At 37.9% G+C, this 14,872-nt stretch overlaps 2 protein-coding genes across 2 annotated transcripts; one reads left to right on the top strand and one right to left on the bottom strand.

Annotated features, from left to right (window-relative positions):
* Nucleotides 1-241: 241 nt before the first annotated feature.
* On the bottom strand, nucleotides 242-8,080 carry LOC114529892. The gene is made up of 4 exons (XM_028551466.1): nucleotides 7,912-8,080; nucleotides 4,097-4,465; nucleotides 1,291-2,184; nucleotides 242-995 (listed from the first exon to the last, which is right to left on the bottom strand). The coding sequence occupies exons 2-4, from the start codon at nucleotides 4,455-4,457 to the stop codon at nucleotides 682-684; spliced, it is 1,569 nt and encodes a 522-aa protein (XP_028407267.1). The 5' UTR covers nucleotides 4,458-4,465; nucleotides 7,912-8,080; the 3' UTR covers nucleotides 242-681.
* LOC114529893 lies at nucleotides 7,721-14,592 on the top strand. Its single transcript, XM_028551467.1, has 6 exons — nucleotides 7,721-7,925; nucleotides 9,507-10,214; nucleotides 11,220-11,423; nucleotides 12,253-12,481; nucleotides 13,002-13,024; nucleotides 13,634-14,592. Exons 1-6 carry the CDS (start codon nucleotides 7,848-7,850, stop codon nucleotides 13,913-13,915), a joined length of 1,524 nt encoding a protein of 507 aa, XP_028407268.1. The 5' UTR covers nucleotides 7,721-7,847; the 3' UTR covers nucleotides 13,916-14,592.
* Nucleotides 14,593-14,872: the final 280 nt, after the last annotated feature.

Raw genomic sequence — 14,872 nt, 5'->3', positions numbered from 1 at the left:
ATTTAAGAGGTGTCTCCATTGGGGAGATTACTCTATTAGGGAGTTGTCCCCATTGGGGAAATGTTGCTATTTTTGAGAGGTGTCCATATTGGGGGGATGTCCCTATTAGAGAGGTCACCCTATTGGAGAGGTAGCCATATTAGAGGGTTGCCCCTAAGATGAAACAGATAGAACCTGATGCAAACTGAAACTCTAACCATTAAAAGACAAGTTACCCGTTGCATAAATACATCAATGGGCATTCCAATTCATTAATTTTGGTTTCGACAATAGTTGCTCAATCCATTGTATTATTAAATCAGTTAGGTATTCATGTAATGAGACTTTTATAACTTTATCATAGAGTTGGCCACATTGAGAAGGTGGCCTTTGAAGACATGTTTAATATACCACAAAAGTCTGTGCCCAGCATAGGCCAGGCTTCAGCATAGTTTTTTATAATTTGAACGCACTTAAGCACCCAGACGAGGGTCATACATAGTGTAAAAAGTACAGTTTTGACCTGGGCATTCATTATGTGTTAACTCTACCCTGGCTGTGGCCTGGCTATGGCCAGAGATAAGGTCCTATAATCAATATTTGATGTACCCTCAAAGGGTTCAACTGTTTCTATAAATTAATTTTCACTTCACCTAAATCTATTCTCTGCGACAAAAACATGATCTATTTTGCCATTGTTCACTAAACCCTGGGTCTCCATCCTTCCAGATATTTCTTCAGTTTCATGCAGTGCAACTTGTTCATTCCAAAATCAGCCATCAGAATGTCATTGTCCAGACACATCAGCATCTCACCGTCAATCTTCTCTGACTCAAACTTAACAATATATCTGTCCATACCCAATTCTTTCAAAATCTCGCACACTTGTTTCACAGAGTGCTGCGAGATGTCGACACGTTTTGAAGCAGTACCGCTGTCCACTCCGGACACCTCGATTTTCGCAATTTCGCTATCGTCGCTCTGAGAGGAAAGACTGCTGCTGTCGGTCTTGATTTCTGATTGTTTTAAAAAAGATGATTAAACAGCTGTTTATACATGAGATTTTTGCTGCGATTTTCAGATTCCTTCTTTTGATAGATGTGAACGAGTGGGCAGTTACAAATGCTCTGAGGTATATGAGCTCTTATTTGAACATACGTAACTAATTCACTCGTTCGCATCCATCAAAAGAAGAAAACCATGTTTATATGCCCTCACGTATTAAAAAAAAGTAATACAATTCTCTGTCGGCTTATCCCCATGGAAAAGCCCACAGTTAAAAACAAGTTTTCCAAGCATTAAGAAACCTACCTTCACCATCTTTTTTGATGTTGTTCACCAATCTCTGTGGCTTCATCGGGGGTGTCATCCTCCCTTTTGATTGGCACCTCACCTTCTCTTGTACCCAGTCTTCATTCTCGTAGTCATGCGACTTGCTCGCCTCAGGCCCTTCGCTCACGACCGCTCCATTGGTGCCAACCGCTTTGTCGTCGCTTGCGTCTGGAGCATGCGTATCAGGTTTGAGCTCTTTGTCCGTCGGTACGGGATTGCTCTCTACGGGCTTTTTAACTTCCGAGTACGTGTGAAGGCCTTCAAATGTTTCCAAACCCGTCTCCGGGACATTTGCGAACATCGATGGATCGATCAGTTCTCTGTAAGGATATTCACGTACAGAATTCCTTGGTCGAAAAGCGCTTACGGTGTCGATGAGGATCAGGTGGTTTAAATCCATCCCGCGGTTCAATGCCTGGCAAATCTTCGCGTAGGCCACAGTGTTTTGCAACATTCCCTCGCAAACGGCCAATCTGATGTCGATCTCACGAGGAAAGGTCACCACAGTTCGGCGTCCATCTTGGCTGATAGTGGACGCGATAATAATGTCTTCGGTGTAAGAATTTTCCAGATAGATCGCGCCTAACGACGAGTTGAAAAACGAATCGGCCGAACGATTCTGTTTGCCCACGAGTGGCGGATCGACGAACTGAACATACAAGGGCATCGGAAACTGCGTTGGGATCTCGGCGAGAAAGTACTCCTTTCCATCAGTCAGAGGTTGAAAGCCCGCCACACAATCTTTCGGCAATTCGATAGTCTGACCATTTTGGTTGACGCAGATCAATTTCTCTTCTTTCTTATCGAAACTTTTCAATTGCAATTTATCGCCGACGTTCAGAATTTCTTCATCTGTTGTCGCGCTGTAATATCCTTGAAAAAACAACAACAAACATTTTGCTTATCCTCTGAGATTTCATCAATTTTGAATCATCTGATTTTCGTAGATAATGGGGTATAGGTGCCATATTCAGTGTATTGAGAGATCAGTAGCTGGATAGGGCCAGACTTGATATAACCTGCCCGGGATGGGATAGTGCACATAGCGCTCACAATAGACATGATTTTCTCTGTGGTATAAAAACTTCCTGAATTTGTTCTCGGGCAATGAAAAGCATCCCATAAACAATAGATTTCATCGCCTGCCTCGTTTCCAAGCTATTGTTTGTGTGCACTAAAGCATGTTCGGAAAGTGTCTATTCTAAACTATTTTTCTCGGAAGACATTACTGATAAAAAACTCTGTCATTCCTTATTCTTGACCTGCAAGTTAAGCCGCATTAGGGGCAGGATGGGTGTACTAATTTCCTGTTTTAAAGTTGACCTTATATAGGTCAAAAACGTTTGCTATTTGTACCACAGAATTTTTTGCCAAACCGTTTTACATCAGCGCTGCTAGAGTTGTATGAAATCCGCATCGACTTTTGACGTAGTTAAACCTCGTAGTTCACTTCACAATACACGAATCTGATCGTTCATACCTCTCACTCATAGAAGAGCTGAAATAACTTACCCTTAATAGAACTAACTCTTAGAGTGATTGACAGATACATTAGAATAACGACAGCCAATGACGTAGCATAGCCATCGAGCATGATCTCTTTTATTTTTTTTATTTTTTTACACTTTTTAACGGCAGACAAGTTAAGAAAATTCTCGTATGTGATTATACAAAAAACGCCAAACAGCACGCTATTCAGTTATACACTATATTTTGGTCTACGTACACTAAACCAAACCAACGATTTCAAGCAATATGTAGATGTACTTTGAGGGTCATACAGGGGTATCTTCAAGACACGTGATTGAATCGTGTAATTCAGGTGAAACTTGATATTAAAATGAAGTGTTGATGACGCATGTTTTACATAAGGCACGTGAAGATTCCTAACCAGTTATTCCCCGTGATTTCACCGTTATTTTCAAAGGCTAAAACCTGTCTTCGGCAGGTTTTCATATGCAAATATATCATCCGCGGTTTTAATCGCGATTTTCTTCTTTCCACGGATGCAAACGAACGAACAATTAAAAATGCTTGGGGTGAAAGTCGAAGCTATCGAAGGAAGAAAATCCATCCTTACAAAATCGCAAAAGAATCGCCGAATTTCTTTAATTAATAGACCTTATGCATAACGACATAACAAGCCATGAATTCCTGCAATCAAGTCAAGCGCCTGCAGAGAATTCTGGTCTCAGTAATCACGGCGGGAAATTTTGAAGTTTGAATTTTTCGCAGTGACTACTAAAACCAGAATTCCCTGCAGGCGTCACGGCTTGAGAAGTCATTATGCATGCATGCATAAGGTCTATATAAACGAAAATTATGATGTGATATTTTTTGATAATTTCCTTTCATTGGTTATATTTCTTGTCGTGCTTTCCGGTCGTCTTGGCTGGATATCTGATATAGGTAGTTGGATGCCATAGATTTATTACTGCTGGTTAATTCACTTGTAAGAAATATTGTGTCATGAATTTGTGATACATCAGGAAATTATCAAGAGCGCGTTTTGGCAACCGTTTGACAATCGTAATTTGCACATCTCTTGTATGTAAATAAAACCGCGCTAAAACTCATGTCACGTGTATTGTCTGTGCAATTAAATGGTTTTACTGTCCACTTATGATTAATACTGCCCACGACAGAGCCTATATGTAAAGTAGGTAATTGATGTCGTATTTCAATTTTTTCTACATACATATACACACATTCATTCAAGGAGTCCGCAGATGTTTCATACTTAATGCACCTCGTAACTTTCTATGTAAAATATATTAATCAATACCTTGTGATATGCGCACAAAACGAGGAAATGCTGAGTTGAGCTCTTCGACGCTTTCATAAACATCTTTCAAGTTAGATGGCCGAACTTCGACTTTGTTCTGGCATTGCAAAGGGATATTCACTTCTTTGCCGCGATAATCTCGCCCGACTACTTTATCCGTGGATTTGATACAATGCAGGGAGAGTATTTGATCGGCGCCAAGACTCGAATCCTCATCGTCGCCATAATAGCCTTCGATTACTTTAACAACTTGCGGTAGTGTGAATTTCCGTAGAAAGTCTGAGACTTTAAACGATGTTGTGCTCCACTCTAGTTTGTGAAACTCGAAATCCCTCGTCTCGTTTGAGTCGTTCGTCGACATAACTTGCGCTGGAATGTCAAATTGTGAATTATTCAAACCACACAACGTTACGCCCTTTGGATTTGAAAATTTGTAACCTAATCCTCGCTGAATCATTGTTTACCTATACTACAGTTCCGGTGTGAAGTAGATTATGTTTCTTTCGATTTTCCTTATGCGCGAGGAAAGCTCTTGAACCGTTTTAAAGTTCTGTTTATATACGAAATAAGCAGCTATGTGCTAAGCGAAAGTCTGCAAGGTCGACGCAGGTGAACGCAAAATCAGTCGGACAAATTTGGCATTTTCAACCGAGCGATTTTTAATTATATTTACTTGCTTAATCAACCTACCTATACCTATAGAATGATGTTTGAGCCTATACACCTCAATGCCAAAAATGGCATCTATATTTGAAGAAATATATGCCTTTAGATTTTCTATGAACCGCAACAACAATATCGAATTCGCCGTGACAATTTTAACACGCCAAAGCTACGCCTTTTGTGCCGTTGCAAAACAGCAAAGTTTATAAAAAATATGGCTTGAAATGTTGGCTAAAATCGCAACAATTCACGGTGAGTGAGGTATTGTTTTTTACGGTATAATTAAAAATAGAGACTTTAGCGATAGACACTTTAGCAATAGACACTTTAGCGTAAAATCCCCAGCCTTAAAAGTTTAATATTCAGAAATGCTAGACAGGAGTATTTTTGCATTTCCTTACACAAACGTTTCAACATGCATCAGAAGCTGTTTGTGTGAATCCGTTGTTGGGTTGTTGCGTATAAATCTTAGTATTTATTTATTATTGAGGATCCTCTTTAACAATTGTTGGTTCCAAAGCTTAAATTTTATTGCTCTTCAAGCATTTTTAGAACGGTTGAAAAAATCCCTATCCGGCAAATAGCGCTATATCCGGCTCAGTTCAGTCATACAACCATATCAACTCTGTGATAGAGTTGTCAATTTCCTTACTCGAATAGTTCATTATCTTTCCCAACCATGTGCATTTTCGACTGAAAACGAAGCGAACATGAGTTATTTAAACTTTAAAAATCGATGGGATTCTTGAAAAATTTTTTTTAATTTTTGAGTATATATGTGGAACTGTTTGGCATCAGGTTTTTGAGTGTAATAACACGTTCTTGAATATTCAGATGACGGTTTCTTTTGAGGAATTGCTCAGTCGAGGCGAACGTAGGGGAATCTTTGTTGACATCGTAGCATAACTGTGCATTGGGGTTTCGGGACGAACTGTGTGTCGAAGCAGTCTTGCAAAGTATTGCAAGGCGACCTGGCGAGGTTTTTCCGGAATCTCGATCTTAGAAACGCGGAACATTCCGTGACGTTTTGATATTGGTCATATTTTAAAAGCTTTTCCAACGGCTTTATTGTTTCCGAGTTTCCAACTAAAGTTTAATCGTAACAACGTAACTTGCTGTATTGTCGCTAGACTGACTGGACAATCACTTGCATTATGTCGCAATTTTACTTCTCCGACGTGGGCTCAACGCGTCCAGGCATGTTTTTGAGTTTCAAAACAAGCATTCTTAAAATTCAATTATTTCCTTCAATTATTTGCGTAGCGCTAATATTGCCAGTGTTGGACTTCATGATGCAAATATCCTTTGATTTTATAGTGCTATCATTTGCCGTTTAAACCTTGCCTGCATGGTCTCGCTGGTATTGTGTGTTAAATACAGCACATGACAAATTTATCATTCTCTCGCTTGGAAAAAAAACAGCGCCTGGTAGGAATAAAATCAAATAATTACTCTGGTTTATTGAGTTACCAAGTTTTAACTCATTTCATTTCAGAATCTTGAAATGAATTGAATTTGAAACATTTGAGACATTTTTGACATTTCTCGGAATTCCCAGTCCGATGAAACTATAGTTGTTTTGAGCGAAGAACTGAATTTTTTTATTTACTCTGGTTTATGGAAATACCAAGTTTTAATTCATTGATTTCAGAATCTTGAAATGAATTGAATTTGAGACATTTTTAAAATTTCTCGGAATTCCCAGTCAGATAAAACTATAGTTCTTAGTTCCGTTGTTTTACGACGGTTAACGATCGCTGAGCGAAGAACTGAAATTTTTTGACAAACTTGACAAAGTCCTCTGAGATCACCAGCTTCATTATAACTCACAGTAAAAATCTAAAACGTTCGTGGCTAAAAAGGATTGGTTGATACCAGTATTATACCACAATGCAAACTGGCGGCATGAGTTTTTTGAAGCCCAGTTTTTTCGTCACCGCGGAAACTCGTAAAACCGCTTAAACTTTGTTGTGAAAAGAAGGATTTATAATTATAAAATAACAAGTATATAACGCGTGTTCTGATTGGTCGAGGCCTGATCCAAACACGGAAATTTAAAGTTTTAAAGAATTTAAATTTGAATTCAAGCCTTGTCGTTGTTATTTTATAAAACAATTAATTCATGGTTTCCGTGTTTGGATGGCCTTAATTGTACAAAATATGTCTTGCACAAAAGCTTGCACACGGCAAGAACGAATCGTCTGAATGATAACCTGGAGTATACTTTAAGCCTCAAAATGGCCATTTCACAGCTATCAGTTGTGTATGATGAGCTGTCAAAAGATTGCAGAATGCGTATGCGGAAGAAAAATTGAACTTTTTAAAGTTATTCAATAGTTTTCTCTTTGATAGCGATACAGAGATGCACAATCGTGGACCAGTGATTAGGGTTTCGGGTTGAAACTTCATAAACACCAATTTCTGCGGTGTTTGTTTTTTCCCACGTCAACCCACATTCGTTTAAATTTTTTCACGTTATATGATAATTCGTTTATGCAAAAATTTCACATCAAATCGTCCATGAAATAACGACTTAACGCGCTATAAATATAATAGCGAATAACAGCGAATCACTTCTTGATCCTCTTGAGTTAAAAACATGAAGACGGCCCAGGCTGCTTCTTACCCAAATCTCCGAGAATTCCTTTTTGCATTAAACAGTGAATCATAAATGATCGATGGACAGCCATTTGGCAAGAATAATTATTGTGTCAGTTATATAACACCGTAAATCGAGAGTCGCCCATTTCTACGGAAAAAAATACTGTCCCCGATCGCCTTAAGCTTGTCATTTGTTTTGTCCAAGATGCCTTAATACAGTAAGGACTTACGTTTTATACGGCAGAGGTCGCTCCACGGAGCGGCTTTTTGATGGAATTTTTGGTATGCAATATGATAGCACTGCGGAGACAATGTCTTCGCGGGTTGTCTTAATCCAGAATGTAAATATTATGAAATACGCGGAAGTTCGCAGCACTTATTTCGTTTGGAAGAGGAGTTTGAAGATTTTCAAAGACAGTGGTCAAGCCTAGAGACTGTTGATTTTGAAGCGCCGGAGTTGTTTTAAACAGTATAGTTGACGGACTTTATGGAGTTGGCTTGGGATAAAGAAGAACAAGATTTGGATTCGTTTTTGGAACGGTTTGACTTACCTCAAATTGTGCAGGTAAATGTTATCCCCATTCAGTCAATGTCAATAAAAGTAGTTAATAGCCTTTCCTTTACAATTTTGTTGCTTTGAGCAAATGCTAGGACTCGTGCTATAGCTTGCTAAATAATTTCACGAACAACTTCGCATTAAATGTGCTGCAACAAGAGTTTGAACTAATAACTAGCTCTTCAGACAAAGACCTTTACTGCATAGAAACGTCGATAAGTGTTTCTGTCTATATAAGGCAACTGTTATACCACGTATTCTACACGCTTTAGCAGTGACTACGAGTACGAGATTCGTCACTTTTTTTCCCGCGTTGTTTGCCGCTTACGCCATCTGACGAAACTCGTAGTTGTTGGGCTTTCGAGTACGAAATTTAACAACAAACTTCGTACTCAAAAGCTCGGCGACTACGAGTTCTGGCTGATGGCGTAAGCAAACAACGCGCGAAAATGACGCCATAATTTCGTAGTCGTATTCGTGCTCGTAGTCACTGCAAAAGCTCCCTAATATAGACTTCAGGTTATCAAAGTTTGGTCTAACTATATGAGGTATTAATGTTCTTCAGATATTCACGATCTTCGAGCATGCAATAGGATCGAGCGACGTAGTTTGTTTAGCGCTTTGCGGAAATTGAAACTGGCTTGTCAGAGCAAGCACTGCAAAATTTGGTGTTGTTAGGGCCCGTCATGCCCCGTTATGATTTGGGCGTAATCTAGACTGATTTCCGTGTAGAACACAAGAGAAAACGAGTTGGATTCTATCATATCGTATAAATGGCTTAATTTTGTTAACGCCAGTTGTTAGGCACTGCCATGATTGGGGATTATAGTGCTTGTGATTACTTTACATCACATTCATCATCATTTACTGGTGATGATTAATCAGAATTCACAAGTGCAGTATGGAAGAATATACAACGTATAAAATAGACTAGTTGGGTTTCCAAAAGTTAAAGCATGGAAAATACGAGTGAACAATGTCAGTGCATGGCCAGTGGGATATTCTTAACGCATTATTTATATATATTAGTAATATTACCCGTCTTAAAAACGTCTTATATCTGACTCGCATTTGTCAGTGCTTAAGTTAAACTGAAGCACGGAGAATCGTGACAGTATAATTACACATGAGATTGAAAAATGCGAAAAGAAATTAAAATACTTGATAGGCTATATTAGATTGCCATGCAGCAATCTTATAGATCATGATCATGGTATGCACGTACTACCGTAAACTTACCACACTTCCTATAGTAGTAAAATAGTCTTGCATTTGATAAGCGAAAACACCCTGACATGCATTAGAGTAAAGTTACATACGGAATGAAATAGGCTTAAACAAGGTAAGATGTAGAAGTGCATTTTTGCATACTGTTATAATGACAGATTAAGAGGTCCATGAGCATACACAGTTAAAAAATTCTAAGTTTGGAGACTAGAAAGGAGTACATGCACTTATTATCGTTATCTATCACTAACGTTTATGCAAGATATTGGTTCATATTTCGACAAACGTCTATATGTGTTTTCGTCCAACTAAAAAATAGCCATGTTTTTTGCTGAGAACTTCAACTGTGATTTAATTCAACAGATTGCCGAAGGAGTGTATGAATCCAGTGAGGAAACGACTCTTAGTCGAGGGCAAGTGCTCAATCTTCACGCTCTGAAAAAGACCGAATGTTACCAGGGAGTCACCGATACAGGGGAAGAGATATACATCCCATTGAACTCCCCCAACAAAGTCCATGTTTTTTTTGACAAGCGTTTAGAAAACTGCAATTCGCCGGATCAGGCGTGTGCAATCTTTTCTAAAAAAAAGAAGCACGTCCAAGCCGAGGGGTCAGATGAAGAACTGGAAGCCTCGCATTTTGACATCGATACAATGCAGCTCATCTGTATTGACAATCAAGGCTGCGAAGTCACTTTTGAATTGGCTCAGTTGAACAAACTCATCGTTAGAGAAGATTACAAGGATGTTTTCGTAGCTGAAATACGTGCTAAAGAAATTTCGCCTCCATTCACCGTACAGTTTACAGCACCGCATAGTTCGTCTGCGTATCTTCCAAGCGGTTGGATACAAGTAAAGAAGGTTGTCACGAAGCTGGCGGTCATCGCAACACCATATAACGTTGAGTTCAAGTCGATTTTAACGTTACCCAGCACGCTTGAGGTGACAGTGTTAGCCCCACGACAAGCATTGCCAAATGAAAACCATCCCGAGTATCGTAATTTGCGGGAAACGATTAACAGGGAGATGAACTTGAAAAAAGTTGAAGAAAAGATTGAAAGTTACGACGGGGTTAGTTTCATTATATTAGCTTTCCGAAAACATTTTCCGTGTTTCTATACAGTTATTGAAACACGCGTGGGAGTTTGGGAGAACGAGAAATTATCAGTGGGAAAACGAGCCCGTAGGGCGAGTTGGACCACGTTATTTCGAGTTCTCCCAAACTCCCACAAGTGTTTCTGTAACTGTGTAGGAACATAGAAAAAAATCTTTTCTATTTCTTTTATAATATAACGCAATAAAAAGATTTTATACAAATATTATAATTCGATTCAATTACAAATTCTCATTACATCGCTTCGCTTGTTAAGTTGGATGGGAAAATTCCCGTGTTTCTATACCGAGTTATAGAAACACGTTCTTCGACCAATCAGCACGCGCGTACTATAAATGTTATATTATAAACATATATATTACATAGCCACCATAGACTTGAGTTGAAATTCGTTATAATTTGTTGCAAAAGCCTTGTTTCCATTCATTCGTAATTATCATGGACATGCAAGTCGTCAGTTTACGCCGGTGAGAATTCGTCCGGATATAATTATGTCTATTTCTGTAAACAAATTGAAATAATTATTCTATCACATCGGCCACCTTGACATGTTCACGAAATGGAAACCAGACCAGCTAGACTAAAGTAAACACTTCACTAGCTTTTTTGTCGTACAAATTTCCCAAATGACAGTAAACAGTGTATTGAAAAGCTAGTATGGAATATGCAATTTATGTTTTTTGAAATTTAAGTGCTTGTGCATGTAACAAATTCCAACTTAATTCTAGTTTAAATGCAAGTTTTTTACATCGCATAGAAGTTCTCACTGCCTTTGTCATCTTCACTAATATATAGCTGAATGTTTGTAGTCTAGTATTGCAGACATTTTCCTTGGAAAAACCATTTTGGCCTGACCAATATAGGCGTGTTTTTCACTGTTTAACAATTCAGTTTATTTATTGCTGAATGGTTAGAATCAGATAAAGTTTGCAAGAGTAAAACAGGTCTGTTTCGTTTATTAGATATACGACGATGTGGAAACGGAAGGCGTGTCGTCCATTCCATACGCAACGACGTTTTTTGTCAAACCTGCCGCAGACGATGGTAGCGGTGGTTTTGAAGAGCAAGCAAGTGAAAATCATCCCCGGTATAGTAATTTACGGGAGAATGTTAACAAAAAGATGAACTTGAAAAGAGTTGAAGAAAAGATTGAAAGTTCTGACGAGGTACGTTTTATTATATTAGCCTATATAATTTATATAGCCACCATAGCCCTGAGTTAAAATTCGTTATATAATTTGTTGCAAATGCCTGGTTTCCATTTAATTATAAATGTCGTGAAGAAGTCATTTTCACCGATGAGAAATAGTCTGGATGTATTTTTGTCTTTATTTCTTCCCACGCATAGAAATACTCTATCACATCGGCCACCTTGACATTTCACGACACGCACGAATAAAATGGAAACCAGCCTGAAGTAAACACTTTAAGTAGCTTTTACGACAAAAAACGAAGTACAAATTTTCCAAATGAGAGTAAATAGTGTATTGAAAGGCTAGTATGGAATAGTAGGAATACGCAATTTATGTTTTTCGAGGTTTAAATGCTTGTGAAACAAATTCCAACTTAATTCTAGTTTAAATGTGAAATTCTCACTGCCTTTGTCAATATAGCCAGGGGCCGGTTGTTCGAAAGGCATTTAGCTTAAACGGCGGATAAGTTCAAAATGGAAAACAAAATTTTCTTATTATTCCGCAAATGAACTGAACTATTTCGATGTAAAGAGCTTAATTGTCAATGGAAGTACATATTTAATGCATGAGTTGCAGGTTCAGGGATTTACAAGATGTATGAGAGTATTTTTAAATTTTGGCTTATCCGTCGTTTAAGCTAAACGCCTTTCCCAGAACGTTTTCATTGTACCTTTGAAAAACCAACTTGGCTCTAACAATTTATTCGCATGTTTTTCACTAGTTAACAAATCAACATCGCAATCCAGGCTTTTCTACAACAACTTAGTTTGCAAGAGTAAAACGGGTCTGTTTCGTTTATTAGATATACGACGATGTGGAAACGACAGGCGTGTCGTCCATTCCATATTCGTCGACGTTTTTTGTCACACCTGCCGCAGACGATGGTAGCGGTGGTTTTGAAGATCAGGCAAGCTCAAAAGCAATGCCTAAGGAACGTCCAGCAACTCCACCGAAAAGCACTGGCGGTTTGAAACAAAGAGTTGGCCGATTGTTCAGCCGAATATTTAGAAGGAAAAAAAACACTATCTCAGGTTTGTTCTGGTTTGCACTTGTAGTAAGTCACCCACTTGCATCTATAGCCTCTTTTTTACTACGGTTTTAGTACGGATGAAATTTTGGACCATCTATTTAGGTTGTCCGAATTTCATTATTCTCATCATCATCCGTGCCAAAATTGAAATCGAACATAATGTAAACAGATCAAATTGGTACGAGTGAAATTTGACTGGTACCATTTTTTAGGTATCGTACCAAAAATTGAACGTAGTGTACACGGGGCTTAAAACGCTGTTTATGTCACCTCGAGTACCAGGGAAGCCCTATATGTACCCTCCGAGTCACAGTGGTAGAGATGAATTCATGCATGTTCATTTTGTAACAGTTAAAAGGGAAGTGTTTAAACTCGCTGATATGTAAATAGGGTCACCCTGGGGGGGGGGAGGGGAGATGTAAATTCGGCTGATATGTATATAGCGTCACCCTAGGGTCTATAAGGAAGGGGATTGTGTTTGGAAGCTTTTCATTAATCTAGGTATTTTCCTTCTTTACCAGATAGCGAAACTGGACAGGAAGAGGTACGTATTAATTCGGGTATATTCGGGTTTATTCGGGTATGCAAAATTACCTCTAGTCGATATAGAGGTATAAACATACGCCATCATGCAGTAGACATTTTGATTAAATGAAGTATAAAACATACTCCCGAATAGAACTTTAATCCGTTCACCGGATGAGAATGTATAAGAGAATGATAGTACAAGGTTCTTTCGACAGCATATTTCAACTTTTATTTGCTACTGTAAACATGCATGGTGAATTCAGGCATGTTTTGCATGTTTAAGCGATCGCTAATTTCCTTCTCATCGAATTGCCTGCAGCGGTGGAACGAGAGGCCGACAGCACAAAGCTTTTCAATACTTTGAGCAGTTTGTACCAGCAATGAATATATGCGTGTTCAACAGGGGAAACCCGCGATGAATATATTGCAAAGTCTCAAAGGGCTACAAAGGGTATTCAAAAATCTCACACTTGCGGCTACATTTTATTCAGTTCATTGAGGTTATTATTCCATGAAAATATGTTCTTAGCAGCGTGACAGCGTCCCTTTGTGAAAAACATTTACACCAGAACTTTTGCATTGAATTGTGTTAAAATTACTTGATGAGATTCATTTTGCAATATAGGATGTTTCGCCAAGGGTATACTACGAGACGCTCTATGCTCCGCGACAGCTTCTATGGGACCGCAAAACAGATGACTTGAATGTGAAAGAGGTCAGGTTGTTCCTGAACTACCTTAACCTGGGCCAGTATGGAGAGCTTTTTGAGCGAGAGCAGGTGGATGGGAAATTGCTGAAGAGTTTAACTAAAGAATTGCTTCAAACCCACTTCAAAATGATCGAATCCCATGCACGTGATTTGGAAAGAGCTGCACGTCAAAATTGGCGGCCTGCTATCCAAAATTGAAAAGGAAAACGGTGGCTATTCCTAAGGCGACCGGTTTTTTATTTTCTCAGATGGAACTAAACTATAAAAATTTCTACCAACCTGTGTAATTATATATAATCATTATATATGTCGTAATTTTATATAATTAATGATATAATAATTATTATACATTATATATAATAAGATATAAGAAGGATCCATTCTTAGATATGTCGTAATTATATATAATTATTATATACGTCGTAATTATATATAATTGATAATATAATAATTATTATACATTATATATAATAAGATATAAAAAGGACCCATTCTTATATGTGTCGTAATTACATACAATCGATTTAAAGAAGGAATTCGTGCTCAAAATTTGCAACTGCATGAATGAAGCTTTTTGTAATACATGATTTATTATGCTTATTGTACTATAACGTATATATGAATAATTATACTGATTAATGGGGTTAGTGGGAGTTAATAATATTTATAGTATATTATATTGATTCAAGTAATTATTTAGTAGACGACCCTCGTAAAAATCAGCTTTCATAACTTGATGAGGGGGCTATAATATAGCGTGTAACTTTTAAATAAAGATTTACTATATATTAATAAAAATACTATCTTATTGTAGCAGTCGTATAGCTGTGCTTTATATATAAATACTAATGAAATTTGTTTTGATTACACTTGTTATTCTACGGTATTTGTTGTAACTTTATATCAGTACCATAGATTCATATCTATATTTGCATAAGTTTTATGTAAGTTTTTAACGCTTTGGTAAACGACTTTCGGTGACTTTAATTAAAGGTGTATTTTTGACAAAAATTTTAAGCGATGTTGCACTTCTTAAATGGAGGTGAACTATCTCATATGTATTATATTCGACGCGTAAACCTTTTTCAAAATATTGTTGCGATGCGAGTTGATATTGAAAGTTGTCTCGTGTGGCATTACCTTAACTCTTTATGC

The sequence above is a fragment of the Dendronephthya gigantea genome, unplaced genomic scaffold, assembly GCF_004324835.1.
Source record: "Dendronephthya gigantea isolate DGI-Jeju-01 unplaced genomic scaffold, DenGig_1.0 000058F, whole genome shotgun sequence".
Classification (NCBI taxonomy): domain Eukaryota; kingdom Metazoa; phylum Cnidaria; class Anthozoa; order Malacalcyonacea; family Nephtheidae; genus Dendronephthya; species Dendronephthya gigantea.
This window is presented reverse-complemented; position numbering and strand designations above follow the sequence as displayed.